At 35.8% G+C, this 21085-nt stretch overlaps 3 protein-coding genes across 4 annotated transcripts; all 3 read left to right on the forward strand.

The window, feature by feature from the left end:
• The first annotated feature begins 354 nt into the window (after window positions 1-354).
• On the forward strand, window positions 355-6376 carry LOC129571749 (poly(A) polymerase type 3). Of its 2 annotated transcripts, none has more exons than XM_055451604.1 (5): window positions 355-1379; window positions 3706-4625; window positions 4723-5134; window positions 5266-5881; window positions 6047-6376. In XM_055451604.1, exons 2-5 carry the CDS (start codon window positions 3881-3883, stop codon window positions 6251-6253), a joined length of 1980 nt encoding a protein of 659 aa, XP_055307579.1. In that variant the 5' UTR covers window positions 355-1379; window positions 3706-3880; the 3' UTR covers window positions 6254-6376. The 2 variants fall into 2 exon arrangements, with proteins under 2 accessions (XP_055307579.1, XP_055307578.1); XM_055451603.1 differs by lacking the exon at window positions 355-1379 and adding an exon at window positions 2287-3056.
• A 2084-nt stretch (window positions 6377-8460) lies between these two features.
• LOC129571748 (uncharacterized) lies at window positions 8461-14301 on the forward strand. Its single transcript, XM_055451602.1, has 6 exons — window positions 8461-9079; window positions 9213-9867; window positions 10921-11197; window positions 11361-11672; window positions 11961-12215; window positions 12293-14301. The coding sequence occupies exons 1-6, from the start codon at window positions 9010-9012 to the stop codon at window positions 12683-12685; spliced, it is 1962 nt and encodes a 653-aa protein (XP_055307577.1). The 5' UTR covers window positions 8461-9009; the 3' UTR covers window positions 12686-14301.
• A 3888-nt stretch (window positions 14302-18189) lies between these two features.
• On the forward strand, window positions 18190-20397 carry LOC129571747 (poly [ADP-ribose] polymerase-like). Its single transcript, XM_055451601.1, has 3 exons — window positions 18190-18337; window positions 18901-19072; window positions 19140-20397. The coding sequence occupies exons 1-3, from the start codon at window positions 18190-18192 to the stop codon at window positions 20395-20397; spliced, it is 1578 nt and encodes a 525-aa protein (XP_055307576.1).
• Window positions 20398-21085: the final 688 nt, after the last annotated feature.

The raw sequence follows: 21085 nt of genomic DNA on the forward strand, positions 1-21085 counted from the left end.
TTCGAAAATTTATCCTGAGCAAAAAACAGCACTTGTCTTGAGCATAAATGTTGTCATTTTCTGGAAAATTCGTTTTACTTTCGGCTCATTCTTTCTAAGCATTTCAACTTTGAACTTGGGCTATATTCCAATTTTTTTTCTTCTCTCGATAAATCGGATCATATTTTCCACAGAAGGTAAAGAAAAAATCCAATCGAAGAAAATATCAACATAAATCCGAATCTTTGGTGCAAATTTATTATTCGTTTCGATCCAAAATGCAACCTTTATCTTCTCAGAACAAGAATCATACCTGCCGCTTAGCGACCTCTCTGAGACAGATGTCAAGACATATGTGTGTATGAGTGTGCGTGTGTTTTTTTGCCTGTGGCCGGACTGTAATTCGTGCGGCCATTTTATCCCTTATTATTTCGGATTAGGTGAATGCGTGCGAGCGAGTGAGCGAAACGAAGCGAAAAAGGTTGGTTGTGTTTCTTTTTTTTGTGGTGTGTTTTACAAGTGACTCAAGAACTATATAGACAAACATGCAACTCATGAGACCGCATAGTCCGAATTGATTGTCAAGCGAAAACATGCTCGTTTTTTTGGGTAGCATATGAATTGGCTCCGAAATCAATGTCAAAATAAACAGAAACGAAAATTGTTCAGTGTTCCATTTGCTGCGTGGTGTATTTTTTCCGTTTTAATTTCCCTTCGTTTTATTCATTTCAAATAGTTATTCTCTAGAGAGAAACACAATTTAGTTCAGATCATTTTTTTGCCAAATGCGAATCAAAAAAGTATTCCACGGGAAAATTATCACACAAATTTAGTTGTCAGATTGATGCGATTGTGTGCGACGTAAAAAAAAACAAACGATTACTCACTCACAAAATTGTTTAGTAAACAAATAACAAAGGAAAAAAGATAGAAATCCCAACGAATTTTCTGGGCAATTTGTCGTCAGTGTTACTTGATCGTGAATTATGAATCAAATCTGTTAAAACGATTCTGTGTACGTAGTGTTTGGTTTGCATGGAACAACAACGTAAACCATCAACCTGCCGGCTTCTGTTAATACGCGTCAAGAGACGACAGATACAGACGAAAAACTCGGACGTGTCGTAATTACATTTGCATTGAATTGGGATAGCATCGTCTTTGTCTCGTCGTGCTGCGCTTGTTTATCAATTTGGCGAATGTTCCGCATGCGATCAAGACGACTGTAATTGATTCGGTATTTTCTTTGCTTTTCGGTGAAAGATATTTCGATACGACGTACACAGTTTACTTGGATTTAAAGATCACTCATTCATTATCAGTAAGAGCGGATTCATTCGAGTTTTGGGAGGTGTTACAGTGCTATTTTGCAAGGAGACGATCTGCATAACACAGGATAAGTAAGAATTTCATAACAACACATTAATTTTGCATCTTTATTTCGAAAAAAACGTACTTCCTCGCCAAAATCGGTTTGAAGATATAGAATATGCATTCGAAAACATTCACCGAAAGAAAAACAAATTCAAAGAAGACTTTTTTAATTTAAAAAAAGAATGATAACTTAAGAGAAAAATCCAGATCTTCCATCTGAAGAATTTGCAATTCAATAAAGAAAAAACTTGTTAATTTCTTTGGTAGAGAAAAAATACATAAATTTTTGTTTTCAAATTGTCAATCTTTCTTTATCAAATATTCGACGAATTTAACATTTTCCGTTGAATTCAGTTTCAAACGAAATGCATTGCGTTCCAGAAACAGAGAGCAAAAAAATGCGACAATTCTGCAAAGTTGTGCATTTTGTTTTGATTGGTTGAGACAAATGCGTTTCACTTGACTTGCATAAATCGTTCGATGCATGGCAGCTCGTTGATGACTATGAAAGAAAACATCAGCAGAACGAACAAATGAATGAGCGGTGCGAAAGAGAGAGCGACACAAACACACGACAAATTCGTAGTTCCGTGATAGGCTTTTCGCAGCATAAACCACTCATTTGGTGAGAATGTACCTTTGAAAAAAGCCTTTAGAACAGCTATTTGACTTTTTGTCTCATTCTGGCTTCTCGTTTCTTTTCCAATTACTTCGGATGTTGAAGATGACACATACACATGCACATTTCCAAAAACACCGTATTTTTTCTTGCTCTCGTTTAACCAGAAATGCTCTTTTCAAAATTCACGGCACCGTCCACATCAACAAAGACTCTACCATTACTCGCACAGAGAGAGAGAGAGATGTGTATATACGCATGCAAACACAAACACCGACACAACGCTCTTTCAGTTCCCGAAACAAATTCAGGGCTTTGACGCGAATAGACAGAGAACGAACGACGTGATTTCTCAATTTGTCTGTGTTTTCAGACTAACACAGACACACACAAACACAAACACACAAGTGTTTAGGCAACGACAAACGAATGAAGACGAGAGAGAGAGAGAGAGAAAAAAAACATGTATTTTGGTGTAGTATTTGTATTTGCTTGCGTACGGTAGTTCGTGTACGAATGTTTCTGAAATAAAAAAGAAAAAAGATTTATTTTGGAAATTAAACCAGAATCGAAAGAAAGAAAACCGAAACGTTTTCTTTTCTATCAATTCGACGATTATCGAAAATATTCATCATCATCATTTTCGTTTTTGGTTCCGTTTGTGTTTATCATTTTGGCGTTTTGAAGTTTTTTTTTGTCTTCTTCTTTTGCTTATTGTGTGTGCCGATTTGTTACAAACGGTTCGATGAAATTGTCAGTATCTCTCTCTCGGTGTGTTCGGCCAATGAAAAATCTGACACAACGTTTTGTTTGAATTTTTGTGTGCGTTTCTTCACTTTACTTCTTCATATACGAGTATTTTTTTTTTGCTTCTTCTTCTTCGTTGCGTTTCGTTAGTAAACGTGAAAACGTGAATTGTGTGTGATTTTTTTTTTGAAGTTTGAGAAGAAGCAACAATACAAAAAAAATTACCAACGACAATCCGAAAAGCGAGCACAAAAAAATCCATCCGAAAAACCAATGGTGTGAAGTTGAGATGATGTTTCTGAATAATATTGGGTTTTCGCTGTAGGAAAAATTTCGTGTGAGTGTTTGTTGGCGCTGCTTATCAATTTTGCTCAATTAGACATTCGATTGTTTCTCGATCGGCACATCATGCAGCCGTGAAGGAGAAATAGAGCGAGAATAAAACACTGAATTTGATTGACGATACAAAATTATGTAAATTTTTCTTTACGCAATTGTACACACTCTCTCTCTCTCTCTCTCTCTCCCTCTTTCGCCACAAGAGATGCATAATAATAATTGTCATCCTACGTATGGACAGCATTTTCTCTCTCGCTATCTCTTGCAACGCGTTTTGTATGCAAACCGCTTGTATGCTATATCATAAGCAAAACAAACGAAACGAAAAGAGCGCCGAAAGGATTTCCGAGCGAAATTCTGTTTGTGTCACTACTCTCGATTCCACGTGATTCAATCTGAATTAGCCGCATTCCGATGTGAAAAACAAAATGTTGTATCCCATTCGGAAATTTTTCCATTCGATAATTTACGCGACGTTGTTTTGCTTGTCGGTCGATTGATATAGTTGAACGTGGTGTTGGCGGCACGTTTTCTGTGCTACGACAATTCTGTGAACACAATCATTGATTGAGAATATTATTAAGACAATTAAACTGAAAATGACGTAGCCGCTAATGTTCTTCTAATTTTTTTTCTTCATTTTTTAGATTGGTAGAAGCAAGCAATCTTATCACACATACACTATCGGTGCTGGAAAACACAAAAGAGGAGAATCACATTGGATCCGGATCACTCGATCAGACGCCTGTATTTGCAAGAGCAGCAAGCGTAATTGCACGCGCGTCGCTAACAACGAGACGAGGGTGGCGGTAAATCAATTACATGTTAGTGATCAAATCGCAAAAAGCAATAAATATGTGGAATTCGGAAGTGACAAAGCAACAAGGCCAACACTCATCAGCGCAAAATGGCAATGCAACACGAAACTATGGCATGACATCGGCCATCTCAACAGCTGGCCCAAAGCCGGAAGACATTGAAGCAACTAGTGAATTGCGAAAGACCCTTGAACGATTCAATGTGTTTGAATCGGACACAGAGCTAAATCATCGCATGGAAATTTTAGCCAAATTGAATACACTTGCCATTGCGTTCATCAAAGATTTGTCCATCAATCAGAATGTACCGGTCGAAACGGCGTCCAAGCTAGGCGGTCGTATTCATACATTTGGTTCATATCGTTTGGGTGTACATTCGCCGGGCGCTGATATTGATGCGCTGTGCGTTGCACCGCGAAATGTCACACGTGAAGAATTCTTCACAATGTTCACCGAAGTGTTAAAGAAACAAGCGGAAGTGACCGAGTGCCGGGCGATTGAAGAGGCATTCGTGCCGGTGGTTAAGATGAATTTCGATGGGATCGAAATCGATTTGCTGTTTGCACGTTTGGCACTCAAAGAAATTCCGGACGATTTTGATTTGGGCGATGACATGCTACTCAAAAATCTTGACCAGAAATGCGTACGCAGCTTGAACGGTTGCCGGGTGACCGATGAAATACTCAGACTTGTACCGATCATCGAAAGCTATCGCCTAGCATTGCGGGCTATAAAACTCTGGGCGAAAAGTGAGTATGATTCACTTGATGACTTGTCTTTTTTTTCTTCTGATGCATTGATACTTAAATTTTTGGTTTTTTTTTCCTTTTTCTTCTCTTTCTGCAGGACGTGAGATCTATTCAAATTCATTGGGATATTTCGGTGGTGTATCTTGGGCGATGCTCGTCGCACGCACCTGTCAATTGTATCCAAATGCCGCAGCTGCGACAATTGTTCATAAATTTTTCCTAGTATTTTCACGTTGGACATGGCCGAATCCGGTACTATTGAAGCCACTTGACAATGCCAATCTCGGGTTTCAGGTGTGGGATCCACGGACAAGTGTAGCCGATCGTTATCATCAAATGCCAATCATTACTCCAGCCTATCCACAACAGAATTCGACATTCAATGTGTCGGCGTCCACAAAACGGGTCATTCAAATGGAATTCGAGCGTGGCTATCAAATCACCGAGGAGATTATGATGGGCAAAGCCACCTGGGAAAAATTATTCGAAGAACCCGATTTCTTTCACAAGTAAGTCTATACCGAATCCGTATTATTGACATCACATTGGAATTTAATCAAAAATTTTATTTTCTCGTCGGATATCAACCAAGTCCACTTATTAATGCCTAATCAATGCCTCTCTGTCGCCCACTTTGCAGATATCGACATTTTCTTGTGCTTCTGGTGAGCTCACAAACGGCCGAAGATCATCTGGAATGGTGCGGTTTGGTTGAGTCAAAAGTCCGTTATTTGGTCGGCAATTTAGAACGTAATCAATACATTAGTTTAGCCCATGTCAATCCAAAATGTTTTGATCGTGTAAAGCAATCGTCATTGAACGGTTCGATTACCGATGCAAATGATAAATTGGTCACCGCACCATTCTGCTCAATGTGGTTCATCGGAATGGAATTTAAGAAAACGGAAAACTTAAATGTCGATCTCACCGAAAGTATTCAAAACTTTACGAATTTAGTACATAAGCATGCGACCAGCATCAGTTTACAAAAGGAGGGTATGGAAATTGAAGCGCGGCACGTGCGCCGAAAACAACTTAATATGTATCTAGACAAAGAGATACTTAATCGCAAGAGCTCGGATTCAACGACGACGACCACATCAACACCCGCAGCAGCAGCAGCAGCAGCAGCAGCACCGACAGCTACGGCTAAAAAACGTGTATCTACTGAAGTGATTCAGCAACAGACTCCAACCCAACAACAAACACCAAACGACCCAGCTCAAACGACAAAAAGACAAAGGACTAATGAATATGTAAGTGCTTGTTAGACACATTTCAATCTAGAGTTCTCACATCGTTCACATCGAGCGAGTGAGACGCGAGATTGAAAACTTAGATTTTAGCGCTTTTAATTGGAACATTTTGAACTAAAACTAAAACATCTTACTCTCGTTTAATTCAAACAACAACAATAACAGTTTGACGAAATGGAAAGTCCGTCCTTTGATGCGATGAAGACTAAAGCTAAAATTAATCTTAGTGCTGAAAATAATGTAAGTAAACGCGATAATATTGGCGGTGGTGATTCCGATTTGACTGATGCAACATCCGGATCACCTGTGCAACAATCGCAACAGCAACAGCTGAACGAAGCGTCAACCGTTACAGCCACCGCTTGCTCGTGACTAAAATAATTCAAATTGATTTAAAATCGTTCAATATATTTTTGAAGTAACGCAAAGAAAAAAACCACTAAATCAATTTTTGATTTGAGTAAACACAAAATGCAAAAAAAAACCAAAAAAAAATCAGATGAACTGAAAAAATTGAAAAAATCAAAAAAAGCGAGAAAAAAATGGAACAAAAACAACAAAAAAAGAATGAATTTATGTCTAGTTCAAATCTAGACATGTGCACGCCCAAATTCTCAGATTGGGGAATATCTGAGAATGGAAGATCTCTTGAAGAAGAGGATCTTGAACATTTCTTTTGAAAATGTAACGCTTCTCCCTTTGGGAAATTATGGCAGGTAGAGCATTCGGAGGAAGTGAAGACCTAAAAATGGTCTGTGAATTTCCCATTCCTTCGGTCATCATTTCCGGACATTAGGGCAGATGTGGTGTGAAAATCGCTAGAATGATGATCTTGGATTTAATAGCACCAGATGGGTGGAAGAGCCGGAAACCTTCCCCACGTGCGCATGTCTGAGTTCAAATCATTATATTAGTGTGCGAACAGAACTTCAAATGATGATAACAATAACAACAACAATCCATTTGATATTTTTCCCTGACAAAAAAAATCGAAAATAATTTCTTTACCTTTTTTTTAAACAAATTTAATTGCGCCCACGTAATGTAATAGCTAGCATGGATAAGGATTGTCAATTCGGAGAAAGAAATTTAACGAAGAAACGAAAAAAAAAAACAACACGCCCATTTTGATCTGAATATCAGTTGATTTTGTTTTCAGTTTGTAAATAGCATTTTTTTTTATTATAATTATTCGATTATGACTGTAAAGACTAAAGCGAGAAAAATGATGACATGAAATGGGCTTTTAACATTTTTTTTCTTTTTCGTTTCGGTATCATCATTAAACACAAAAATATCTAATCCAGAATGAAACAAAAAAAATCTTTGAAAAAAAACACACACAAAAAACTTTAAAAAAAGATGAAAAAAACCCAAGTGTAGCGAAATAAAAAAAAAGATTTTAAATAAAGTGAAAAAGCAACAAAAAAAATGACGGTGAAAAAAGCAATAAGGATTAATGATATACTTGTACTACACACACACATACACACAGAGAGAGAGAGAGAGACACATACAATAATATCGGAATGAAAGGTAAAATTCGTTAGTTAAAATATCGGTGTTTACCACGGATGCAGAAAATGCTGTCTATTGTCTCTACTACGACATTTGTTATGTCATTGGTCATCTCTGAAATTGCGCTTGAATGAATTAACGAATGGAACAAAACACCTATTATTGTAGAACATTGTGAAATAAGCTAAAATGTGAAGATGAAGAGAAAATAAAATCAGGTAATTTAAGATGGGCACAGCGACACACATATACACACAATCCTTTTTCAAGACCAACCCAATTGTCCTTGCAAACCTTTTTTTTTTAAATTAAGCTACAAAAGTTAATTTCTTTTAATAAGATAAGTAATCCAATATAAGAAGAAGAAAAAATATGAAAAAAATATGAAACAAAAAAAAGAATAAAAAATACACAAATAAAAAAAACAACAAACAACAAAATTGTATGCGTTTCATTTCGATCATATCAAACTATCTATTGAACATGTACATTTAGTAGGAAATGGTGAATCCCAGATCGATTTGAATATGCACTCAGATTGAGTGACTTAATATGCAGCATATTAAAGGTAAACGAGTTACACTCAACGACTTGACTGGATTTGATGATATAACACTGCACTATATAGTGCAATCTTGGTTGTCATTGAATTGGAAAATATCGTATGACAGATGCTGAGCATAATTATTGCGTTGCACATGAATGGTGTGATGAAATATTCTCACTACCATCCGTTTTCATCGAATTGAGCATTGTCTTTCTATCACATACAGTGGCAGTGGGATAATCAGTAGCAGCAGCAGCAGCAGCAGAACAGCATCATTATCAACGCCAACATCATTGTCATTCATATTTTATCTCCGTTGTGCGTACGTATGTGTCTGTGAAAAAGCTCTGAGTGCGCAAGCTACATCAAAGTGTGATACGGACAAACCGATTACATACATTTTTCTCCTCGAGATGAGGAACAAACTGGATGAGAAGGAGAGGGAGAGAAAACATACACAGCAACCACCTTGGTGGTGCGCTTCAAAAACCACTCATTTTCTCTGTCTATCCCCGATGTTACTCTCAGTTTTTTCCCTCTGCAAAAATCCGTATACATTTATCACATTGAAAAATTGTGATGTGTGCAGGCGCACACACAACCAACCGAAATATAGGTAGCAAAAGAGAATGCGCTCGCTTTTGTGTTATTGTTGTTGGATTATTTGCACAATCTTTTGCGATTTTTTTTTGTGCTCCCTCACTCATCTCGCGCCTGATTCACTTGTCTCTCGAGCGAAACAAACGGAGTTATTTCAATATTTCGAATAAAGTTCTATCTATCTAAAGATGTTTGCTAATTTATTCCATTTACCGATTGTTGTCGGAAACGAAACCGGATAAACGCAGCACAGAATTTGTCATTTTCATTTTGTGTTAATTAGTTGTATAAAAAGTTGTTTTTATCTGAATGTGGAAAAAAAATGTATTGAATTTTAAAGTGAAAGCGCATCATCCTCATTGTGAAAGTTAAATGTTTGTTCACGGACGACATTGAAAATAGTTTTTCCTCGCGATAATTTAAACGCAAACGAATTGATTGAATTTCGTCGCAAAAGCAAAAAATGGAATTGTTTCAACAATTGCACTATTTATTGTTGGTTATCACTTGTGGAACGATTTTCATAAATGCTGGTAAATGTTTAGCGCCACGGCTCAATTGTTGTTGTTGTTGTTGTTGCTGTTGTTATTGACGAAGAAAAGTAAAAGCTACTGGTGTGAAAAAATGCGAGCTTATTTCTCTTCCTTTTTCTTTGTATTCATTCAGAAAACATAACCAATGCTGACGATGATCCGAGTAAATATTTGAATAGCATTTCGAACAATTCAAATGCATCGCCTGAACTGATTGAGTACTATGATGTGGAAGATGTATCGTCTGCACCTGATCCCATTTATCCGGATCCTGAATCAATTTTTCATCAAAATTTACCTGAAAACGTTCGATCGTTTGACGAGATGGATGCTACACCGAAAGCACATCGAAAGGGCTTAAGCAAAAGTGGTGCAACCAAATTTAACAAGCTACAAGAATTGAGCAATCCCATCGATGGATTTGACGACGATGATGCGAAACGTGTCGTTAGCACTGTTGATTTGATGACAACAACAGTGACGACGATGATGATGTCTACAGCGGCGGCAGCACCAGCACCAGCACCAGCAGCGGCGGCACCGAATGCAAATCAAATGGACAAATTGTTCAAAGGCAAAAGCATCGATTTCAATATTCGCCACACAATGGAAGAGTTGCGAAATGAGGACCTTCGTGACCACGACATTATTGATAACATTATGTACATTTACTATGGTTCGAATGTCGCCCTACGGAAAAGCCTCGGTGGCAGCATCATTATCGTCGGCACTGTTTTTGCACTAGCCGCTCAAATACTTGCCATCATCTTTACACTGCTACGAAATCGGTGAGTGAAGGGTTTTTATTTGCTTTTAGAATGTTTCTCATTGGGTGAAAAATAATCATTGGTAACTGGTGAACGTTTCACAATGTGGTCGAATTTCGACTTGTTGAGGGCCTTTTTTGCTTATTGAATCAAAATATTTCTATTATTGTGAACAGAGATTTTTTTTAAATGAACAATCAACAGTTATTTTAATGGTAATAAATGGTGAATGCTATCAATTTGCGTCATTCGCTACCAAAAAATCATGTGAAAGGCAGTCAAAGGATAGTTTGAAAAGGAAATGGCCTTGAAAGTGTCGACATTCGTAACAATGAATACTGAGAGAAGAAAAAATTGACCCGGATGAATATCCAAAGACAAAAATAGTGTCGAATACCTTAAATTCATCCCAAAAATAGCAATGTTCATACTAATGACAACAAAATACGGTCGTTCGAAATGTCATAAGATATTCTATCGAACGGTGAATGGCACATAAGTAAACAAAAGTGGACTAGCAAAACAACACTCCATCCAAAACGAGTCCAGCATAAATAATTACGACGTCATCATGAGTTTTTGTGCGATTTTTTTTTCTCCATTCGGAGCCAATTTTTTGATTCAACCATCATTTTATTTTTATCATCAATTTACATTAGCAATAATTAGTCATCCAATTTCCCTTAATCATATTTATTGAATGTTCAATGTTCATTATGATTTTGGCGTCATCATCATTGATTTTTTATTAATTGAGCTGATGGGAATAAATCTATGATAGCGTACGATAAGCACAAAAAACGAAACATCGAATCAAATGCACACTAAATTGAAACAGTTACAATGATGTTATTCGTGGCAGTGTCCCTTCTTCTTTTATATTTCCTTTTTACGTGCTAAACCGTACTATGAATGAGAATTTCTCAGCAGCTCAATTTACAACAATTCCCGAATTCGATAAAAAGAAAACCGAAAAAATCAAAAATTATTCTTTGTCTCAAATCGCATTCCTCATTTTCTGCTCATACTAATTCCGTATTTCTTATTTCTCTTTCTCTATTTTCCCGGCTGTAGTCAAATCCGTCGAGTAAATCACTTGGCAACAATATCATTGAATTTGCTGTTGACATTGTGCGCCTCGAATTTGGTCTTTATTGTTGGCGTACAAACATCGAAAAATGTATTCAAATGTGAAATGATTGCAGTATTGTTACATTATTTTCATCTGTCGACAGCCGTATGGGGTCTCTGTCATTCATTTTCCATTTATGACTATGTAGTTAATGAAAATGTTCCAGTCATCAAATATAACAATCTGCTTGCATTTGGAGCGTCTGCTGTGTTTGTACTGGTGAGTTCAATTTGCTCGCGCCACTTTTTAACAGCCACCTAAAATGAGTGGAGAGATTTGAAAACAATTGTAATTTCTCTTAATTAACTAAATTATTAAAACTTTTTTTTCTTTCCTTTTAATTTACAAACGAAACGCATGTTGTCACTATTATTGGTTTCAGTTTTCGTTTGCCATATCGAGCAATAGCTATGAAATCTACGACTATTGCTGGATGTCCGTGCAGAAGTCCATGATTTTCAATTTTATGATACCAACATCCATTTTGATCATATCAAATACCATTTTTGGCACAATGACACTACGATCAGTGGTATCGAAACAGCGCCAAGTCATCGTCGAAAGTATTGAGAACATACTGGACAAATGCCAGAATATCGATGCAACAGTGAACTCCGTCAATTTATTGGCACCCGATCCAAATATCAGTACCGAATATATGCCAACGGTCAAGTGCTGCGAAGAAATGGACAAGGTAATTCGGTTATAATACTATGATGTATTTCAATAGATAAGAGTCGATGATAAGAACTTTTGTAAAAGAAATCAAAATATGCAGACGTAGGGGAGCTTGATGAGGGTCAGCATTAACTAGAGAAAAAAGTATTGTGTTTGACCAGATGGGAGAACGCTGCCCGTTTCACTCAAGTCCAGGAAATATGGAACAATTCCAATTTTTTGAAAAGAAAACCACGTTTTGATTTTTTTTAATTAAAAACTGGAAAATATTTCTGAATAAATTGAGAAAATGTGCAATTTTCAGATGACGTGTGATAATGGTCTGAAGTCGGTGGATTTCTATGATTCAAAATTCGATTTGGGTGCATTGTCAATTGCCGATTTATCGCTGCAAAGTTCAAGTGATACACAGGATTTTGCCGAATTCAAACGAGCCATCAAATTTTCTCTATTTTTTCAACCAGCCTTTGCAGTATGCTGGTTCCTTGGTGTTGTTGCGCTTGAAAATCGCCAGTCCTGCATAATGCCAGTTACATTCATCGTTTGTTATAATATTTTGGTAAGTATAATCTTTCGATGAAATTCGTTCATTGTTACCGTTTCATTCAATTCAATACAAAAACATGTCACTTTCAGAATTGGTATATTTTATACCGTTTTCCCAACATCAGTCCAATGATAATACCGCAACAGAAGAGCAACGAAAGTAATTTGAAGAGCAGCAAAAAATTGAGTCAATTCGACAGTAACTTCAGTATAAGCGATGAAGTGAATCAAACACCGGGCTGCACCGATACAATCCCATTGTTGTGTTCGGTGACTGGGAACAACGGTGGTGGGAATACGATTTCCAATACAACACAACAACCGCCCGGTATCAATGGTTCAACGGCAACATTTCAATCGCCAAATGTGTGTTTATCGAAGCAGCTATCATTGGAGGACATTATATACAAAACATCGATAAGTCAATGGGATGCTAGCATGGAGAATATCAATTTGGATTGTATCAGCACAATCAGCAATTGAGTGTATTGTGTTGAAAAGGAAAGTGCACTCGATTGATTGGATAAAGAGGAAGCAGAAAGAAAAATTCGAATACAGGAGGTTGATTAAAATGGAATGTGATGAAAACATACATATGAAAATATTTTGCCGGATAAGAAAATTCATTTCATTTTTTCGTTATTGATTTCATTCCTCAAGCACTTTGTTCAGTGATCAATATATATTCAAGTTGACTATAATTGGTGTACCATCACCATTTGCATTCAATACTCTACCCATTTTCTACCAAATGTTTGAAAAATTGAACATTTTGCATGGAAAATCGAACACTTATTAGAAAATGGGTTAAGTACCATTGAACCACCGACCACAATTGTTAAACCGAAAAACAAATCAAGTTCTATCATCCTAAATTTATAATTTTAATCATGTTAAAGTTCAATATGTTTCCTATTGCACAGAAGCGAATATGTTTTAGTTGATTTTTAAACCCATTTATCTGAGGCTATTTAGAACGTTGAATGAAGAGAGATGACCAAAATGTCTTGTTAAGGAACATTGAACATCAAATAGATATTGTGTCGAGTAGACACTGTCTATATACCAAGCCAAGTGTATCCAATGAATGCCACATTTATGCGAGTTCTACGCACATGGAATTGTTTTAATTTAACAGAAGAAGAAGAAAAAAACATACGTTAAAAAAACATAGGAAATAATTGAAAGATTTTAGAGTTAAAAGAAGAAAACACTTTGGAAACGGGAGAGAAATAGAACCCATGTTGTACACATAAAGAAAAGTTTATTTGTGTTTTTTTACTTACAAATTGATCATTTTAAATTCAATCGTTTTTAGACGTTAGATTTTTAGTGATTTGAATGAATACGAAAACAGTGTGGGAAAGTATATATATGAAATGTTGATACATACACACGCTCTGATCGTGGGATTGGTGCCATAGATGCATTGACTAAAATAGCAAGAGGAAATATTGTATTAAGACGCCACAAGAGAAAGAGGATCTTAATGGATATTATCCATTGGATTCTGAAACAGCAGAAACGAAATTTGGCACGGATCATCGCAAACATATCAAACACATTGTGCTTGGCTCCAGCGCTCATTTGCGGATGTCACAGCACAATGAAGAAAAGATCGTTCGCCAGCATACGTGACTCGTTCATATGCCAACATTTGTTGTGCTAGTCCGCTGTTTTTGCAAACATAAACGCTCAGCGACGCGTATAATATCCGTTATCATCACGATATCAATTGTGTCCAAACAGCGTTGATGCGTCCAATTACAGCGGTGCCTAGGAAATGCAATGCCACTCATTTTATTTTTGAATAAATTTTGACGATTCATACATAAATCATGTTTCTTCTCAAACAGAAATTAAGAGCAAACAAACACACGCAAAATTTAAGAGAGAGAGAGAGAGAGAGAGAGAAAGAGAGAGAGAGAGTGTGGAAAACAATGGTAAAAGATCCACAGATCTTAGCATATATGAAAAAAACACCCATTACAAGAAAACCCCATTATGGACAAGTTCTGTGAAAACAATTGTAGAATTAATTCATGCATTAAAAACAAAATGTACGATGCCAAATAAAGAACGGTATAATGACAGAAAAATCAACAACATTTTTTGTTTGAGTGTTCATAGCCTGGAATATGCAAGTTACAATTATATATATTTTGAACGATTGAAGACAAAGTCATCGTAGAAATCAATGATCATTCGGGTTCCGTTTTGATTTCTTTTTCCCTTTTTTTCATTCAATATGTGACGGTTAATGCAACACATTTGCAGCATCAGCATCAGAAGATATGAATATTCATCCGAATTTAGAAAAATAAAAACAGATTTGACAAAGACTTGTTTCACAGGTGACATAACCAAAATAATACATAATTTTGCAGCAAACATATTTTCTTGGTCACAACTACGAAAACGTTTCAACTATTGGCAAAGAATAGAAATGGAAGAAGTAGCATGAGAATACGTACAGTTTTACTTGGAAAATTACAACAAAAACTTTTTCTATTGTTTATGATCCATTTTCTAAATACCTTCATTAAGCATTCCTCTTGTATGGTGATATATCTTTAGATATAAAGTCCAAGCATATTTCGAAGTGAAGGAATAATGTTTGGTTAGTTCATTTTCATCGGTTGCGTTGTAACTACCTATCTGCTGGACTAAATTCTTTTCCAGTTTTTTCGTGAAAGGGTTCTCGTCGTTCTCCACTGTAGATATATCAGTGTTACGATCATCGTCTCTGCAGGTAGCTGATTTGCAATACTTAGCATGTAGAGCAGGGACCAAAAAATGTAACTTTAAAATAGTCCTTTTTTGGAATCCAACAAATAATTGTTCAAAGAAGAAAAAATAAAACCAAACAGTTTTCAATCACCCACGACTCCCGAAAATCTGAAAAAAACGGTAATACTCCAACGATTGCGTTTCGTCGAATAAAACACAATTTGAAATTGTTTCCATACATTCATTTCACTCATCAGCAACAGAAATCCAAGAAAAATTTAATTACTATGGTAAAATATATACTTGTTGTCAATTTTTGCATTTACACCGATTCATGCAGAATTGGCAGAATCAGGAGAACAACTTATGAAAAACTGTGAACGCACTTAAATGGGTTTTCAGGAACAATTTTCTGAGCCGATACAAGCGGCTGGCATGAATCCAAATAAGCAGTATGTAGAACATAATGGATGTCCCTGGATACCAAATGGATCAAATACAAATCCATTGATTGGGTAAGTACCACCGTTTATGATCTACTCATATTTACCATATTCCGTATGAAATATTTTTCAATTTATTCAGATTATATATGGAAATCGAACAATTTTGTAAATACATGCAACCAACACGAATCGAACGTGCCTTACGTGAGAGAGTTATGACTCGCGTTGAATCAGTAGTTTATCAATTGTGGCCACATGCAAAAATTATTCAATTCGGTACTGTAGCTACAGAATTGTATTTACCAGATAGTGACCTCGATTTTATGGTGATGGGCGTTTAAGATTCATCCGGATTACAATTGCTAAAATCACATATACTAGCTAGTGATATTGCCGAGAATCATTCCTTATAAGAGAGGGTTCCCGTCCTTGAATTTATTGATCGTGAGAGTAAAATTGACATCGATATAATACTTCATAATGAGACATTTAAAGTTGGAGATTTGATGATCGAATATAAACGAAAATATCCAGCATTTTCGAAAATGGTACTCGTGTTGAGGCAATTTATGAAAGAACGTGGACTCAACTAAATCAATTAAAACATATAGCACTTGGCTTAAAATAAATATTATTTTACATTTTCTAGGCGGAATCCCAACGTTTGCGTTAAGTTTAATGTGCGTTAATTACTTGCAAATTTATGTGGAAGACAATAACAATGGAACGACTTCTATATGCGATTTCCTGTTAGGTTTTCTGGAATTATATGGTCGTAAATTCAATTATGAAACTACTGGCATTACTACATTGAATGGAGGTAGACATTTTCCGAGAAACGAATTACCGTGTGGGGTGATTGTTGACCATGAACCGTTATTTTGTATCCAAGATCCATTAAATTCTGTTTTGAATGTTTGCTCGATTACACATCGTGCAGCAGATGTAAAGCAAGCATTTGATGATGCTTTTGTAGCATTGTCAAATGTCATTTCTTTCACTAAAAGGGGCAGTATACTGAGCCATATAATAATTCATGTTGATAATTTCATCGAAAACCGAAATTGGGTTCGAAACACATTCGATCACATACTTTCATGTCCAAAATAGGAACATATGAAGAACTTGTTTCATTTTCACCGTCGCTGAAGTTCACACATTAAAGATTGGCAGTCTAATCAGTTTTATCAGTTCATTAATTTACAAAGAAATGCCAATTTCAGTCCAAATTTATAGGTTTTTTCTCAACAAAACGAAATTCCACACAAGTTTTTGGCGAATTCGGAGATTACAACTCTTGTTTGATTTGGTATGGAATGGCCACATTAGATACATTTGAATTTATGATTCATTTGCATTTGAACAATTTATATCCGCCGGCAGATACTGAATTGAATTTAATCTCATCAATCTTACAAATGATCCGCCTATATTCATTGGGAAGCTATATGCGTCCGTGCGATCGAAATGAAAAGTTTTGAAACAAATACACGAATTAATCATTAAAATAACTTATTCTCCATGTATTTTTATTTTATGCAATACTAGCGTTGCCCTGCGTGCTTTGCTACGCTCTTAGTATGCAGTGAATAAGGATAAAATTTATTTCTGTTATGAATAACCGATTGTTTGTGAAAATATATATATGTCTTGTCATTTAAATATGGAGATATATATATATATGAGAGCCTGAGAGTGAAAGTGACCAACAAAAGTTGAGCGTAAAAGTGACCTAACTCCATACAAAACAGCGTGACGGTAGCATGTGTTTTGTATGGAGTCACTTTTACGCTCAACTTTTTGTTGGTCACTTTCACTCTCAGGCCCTCATCTATATATAAACTTACACGGTTTTATATATGTTCAGGTAGGTCAGTATTGTGAATCCTTTGCTTTCGATCAGTGGATCGATCTCCAATTTTGACAATTTATGTAAAATTTTCTGCGTTAAACAATGTCCGTTTAAAAAGTAACAACAATTGTGTAGCATTCCAAAATATATAAAATAAATAATAAACAAAAATAAAAAATGAACCAATTGTGATCATGGAAATAATTTAGAACTCAATTGATATGAAGTTAGGTCTTTGTGAACCGTTTTTCTAGAAAATTCCATAGACAGTATTGAACAATTTATCAATGTGTGAGTGAATATTTATCCAGTATATTGTCTACGATCTGTAAGATATACGTGTTTATTCAGTGCACTTGTCTGATTGTAATTTGTGTTTCAACCAATATTATTTTATTTGTTCAAGAAAGTCATTTATCAAAACAATGGAAAGTTTGACAATGGAAAAAAAGTTGTCGTACAAAGCAGAATACTCAAAGAGCAAACATTCTACATGCAAAGGGTGCAAGGAACAAATTGAAAAAGATGTGTTGCGCATGGTGTATTTGCAAAAGGTTGTATCACCATTGAAATTTAGTTTACATGTGCATGTGCATGTACAATTGTACATGTACGTGCAGCTAAACTATGCTGATATTACGTATTATTCGGAATAAAATCTTCCGATTGGAAAAATACGACAAAAAATAAAAGTTATTTTATTTATTTAAAGGCGCTTAAATTTGATGGCCGTGTACGCAAGTGTTTTCATCCAAACTGTTTCTTCAATAAATACCACCCTCAATCACAGTTCGATATTGATGGATTCGCCCATTTGCGCAATGAAGATCAAGAAAAGTTGAAAAAACTTTTGGGTAATATATTTTGTTGGTGATTGTTATTTTTAATTTATGATTAGGTTTGCTATTTATTTAGTTTCTGTTAAGAGACCTTCAAGACGACGGGTTAAACTATTCAAAATGTCTGCTTCGTCCAGTGATGTAGCCATGGAAAGTGTTGATGAAAATGCCAATGCCATTGAACCTCCGTTCAAGAAGAAGAATCCTGATTTGGAGGACGATTTGGACAAATTAATTCGACATCAAAACGCAGAAATGCATGAACTTCGTAAACAAATATCTGAAAATGTCGATATAGATAGCCAAAAAAAAATCTTAAGAGAGAACAAGCAAATAGTTCCCTGGAAAAATGTAGAAGTAAAGAGATTGAATTTAACCATATTATTATATATATACCATTAAAACGCTTCTTTTCAACAGATTTTGAACCACGTCACGGAGGTTATTCACTTTGGTGCAATTGAGCCTTGCGATGTGAAGGAGTGTTGTAATGGGAATTTCGTCTTCGACGGGAACTCATCTTATCGTTGTCATGGAAAATTATCGGTATTTGGCAAGTGTGACAAAAAAGTGAAAGAACCCAAAAGACGAAATGTTAAAATGCCCATGATCATTTTGGAAGCGTTTCCATTTTTGAATAAAAATTTCAAAGTTCAGCACCGAATTGTCAAGACAAGAAAACTGCGATCAAATGCGAAAACAACAAAGAAACCAAAACGTATTGCTGTGCCGGCCCACAAATCGAAAAATAAAAAAACAATGATAATAAAAGGTATGCACGCGAAACTAACTCGATGAAAAAGATCTTTATTTTTTATTGTCTTGGCTTAGATGGAGCTATAGTTGATCCAGATTCCCATTTGCAGAACGTCGCCCATGTGTACACAGAAAATGGAAAATGTTTTTCAGGAACGCTAGATAAAGTCGATTTGAGTGTTCGCATTGATCAAAATTCCTATTACAAACTCCAATTGTTGGAGTCGGATGCCGATAATCCAAAAAGGTAAGCGGAGTTTCATTTAAATGTGTAATTTAATTGCTTAATATGAATATTTTCGATTTTTCAATAGATACTGGGTTTATCGTTCATGGGGTCGCATTAATGAGAACATTGGTGACAATAAATGCGAAGAATTCGATACATTGGACGAAGCTAAGAATAGTTTTTATACGGTTTATCGTAGGAAAACTGGAAACAATTTTGGCAATGGCTTCTTCCAAAAATGGCCTGGAAGATATTTTCAATTGGCAGCTTCAAATGAACCGGATGAAAAAGTATACGAACTGGTTGATAGTGAGACATTAGATCAGTCAGTATCAAATTTGTTGAAACTTTTGATGAACACGAACATAATGAGCGAAGTGATGGTAAAATTTAATCTTGATATGGACAAAATGCCACTAGGCAAAGTCAAAACCATACAATTCGGAAAAGCTTTTGAAATATTAGAAGAAATCTCACGAAAAATTGGATGCAAAGAATCACGCGAGTCGTTAATAGAAGCATCAAATCGTTTCTACTCGTTTATACCACATAAAGCAAACAGTAAAGACACGATCGTTTCTAATCATATGGCTTTCGAGAAGTTGATGATGCTTATGAGTTTGAACAGTATCAAATTTTCCTATACGTTTCTTTACAAATCTGGTGAAAGTGGAAAACATCTTCTAGACGATTTCTATACTAAATTGCATACCACAATTCAACCACTCGACAAGAGTTCCGAGCAATACGCAATCATAAAAAACGCAGTAGACAACACAAAACTGGATTGCAATATTGAAGTTGCAGATATTTTCAAAATTCAACGTAAGGGTGAGAATGAAACATGCGCTATGTTTGATAGCGTAACAAATCACAGAATGCTCTGGCATGGCAGCCGAATTGTCAATATCAATTTGATTCTTGCACATGGGTTGAAAATTGCACCTCGTGAAGCACCCGTTATCGGTTGCATGCTTGGAAAGGGGCTGTACTTTTCCGATGTAATTGCAAATTCCGCAGAATATTGTTATGCCAGACAGAGTGACAACACTGGTATTGTTTTATTGTGCGAAGTAGCACTTGGTGAATCAATTCAGTGCGTTGATCCGGAAAATATCAAAGAGTTACCAGATGGTAAGCATTCAGTTCACGGTGTCGGAAAAAAGTCACCGCAATCATATAAGTTGATAGACAAAGTGGCCATTTCTTATGGCAACATGATTAAAAATGATAGCATTGACACTAGCTTCGAGTACAACGAATACGTTGTATACAACAATCAACAGGTTAAAATCAAATATTTGGTTAAACTTAAATTTAGCGATTCAATGCCCGTTTTTTAATTCAACAATTCAGCGGAAATAAAAACAAAACTTCAATAATACATAATTTTGTGAGTTTTATTTAATTCAAAAGAAGAGAGTCTCCAATTAACTGGGAACAATTAAGTAATTAGCTTCTTATTGAGTCTTAATGAACTGTGAAACAGTGTTATTTAATCACATTTTGAATTCTGGACAATTGTTCGAAAGACAAAAAATGTATCATGGAAATCAATATGAGGTAAGTGAAGAACCACGGTTAAATTGCTCAATTCCAACATCGGTATTTCTTAAATTAATTTTCTAAATACTTCCGTGTAATCCAATAGATATGATTGAATATTTGCATCATTCACTTTTGCTTTTCGAAACAATTCAGTAGCTAATTCGGACACTTTTTTCCGCTTAACTTTACCCAAAGGAGTTTTAGGTAATGAATCAACGAAATAGACGCCACTGCGAAGCCTCATGCGGTTTGGAAACTTATCTAAATTTAATAAAGATAAATATTTCATAGATTACTAATCCGAATATCGAAATGAATGTGAATAAGATAGTCTCACCTGCAACCATGTTATAAACATTTTGCTCGCTTATGGAAGTGGTTGAATTGCGTACAATAACGGCCGCTGGCAATTGTCCAAACATATCATTTTCACTGATTGAAACTCCAGTAATGCATACTTCTTTAATGTCTGGCAGTGTGATA

This window comes from Sitodiplosis mosellana, unplaced genomic scaffold (genome assembly GCF_009176505.1).
Source record: "Sitodiplosis mosellana isolate CC-2019 unplaced genomic scaffold, AAFC_SMos_1.0 Smas_scaffold_3240, whole genome shotgun sequence".
In the NCBI taxonomy this organism is placed as follows: Eukaryota; Metazoa; Arthropoda; class Insecta; order Diptera; family Cecidomyiidae; genus Sitodiplosis; species Sitodiplosis mosellana.

Coding starts and splice junctions, on each gene's coding strand:
- LOC129571749 (XM_055451604.1), top strand. CDS start 3,881: ATGTTAGTGATCAAATCGCAAAAAGCAATAAATATGTGGAATTCGGAA. Junction 5,135..5,265: donor GAACCCGATTTCTTTCACAA/GTAAGTCTATAC, acceptor CCCACTTTGCAG/ATATCGACATTTTCTTGTGC. Junction 5,882..6,046: donor GACAAAGGACTAATGAATAT/GTAAGTGCTTGT, acceptor CAACAATAACAG/TTTGACGAAATGGAAAGTCC.
- LOC129571748 (XM_055451602.1), top strand. CDS start 9,010: ATGGAATTGTTTCAACAATTGCACTATTTATTGTTGGTTATCACTTGT. Junction 11,673..11,960: donor GCTGCGAAGAAATGGACAAG/GTAATTCGGTTA, acceptor TGCAATTTTCAG/ATGACGTGTGATAATGGTCT. Junction 12,216..12,292: donor TCGTTTGTTATAATATTTTG/GTAAGTATAATC, acceptor TGTCACTTTCAG/AATTGGTATATTTTATACCG.
- LOC129571747 (XM_055451601.1), top strand. CDS start 18,190: ATGTCTGCTTCGTCCAGTGATGTAGCCATGGAAAGTGTTGATGAAAAT. Junction 18,338..18,900: donor CGCAGAAATGCATGAACTTC/GTAAACAAATAT, acceptor GTCTTGGCTTAG/ATGGAGCTATAGTTGATCCA. Junction 19,073..19,139: donor GATGCCGATAATCCAAAAAG/GTAAGCGGAGTT, acceptor ATTTTTCAATAG/ATACTGGGTTTATCGTTCAT.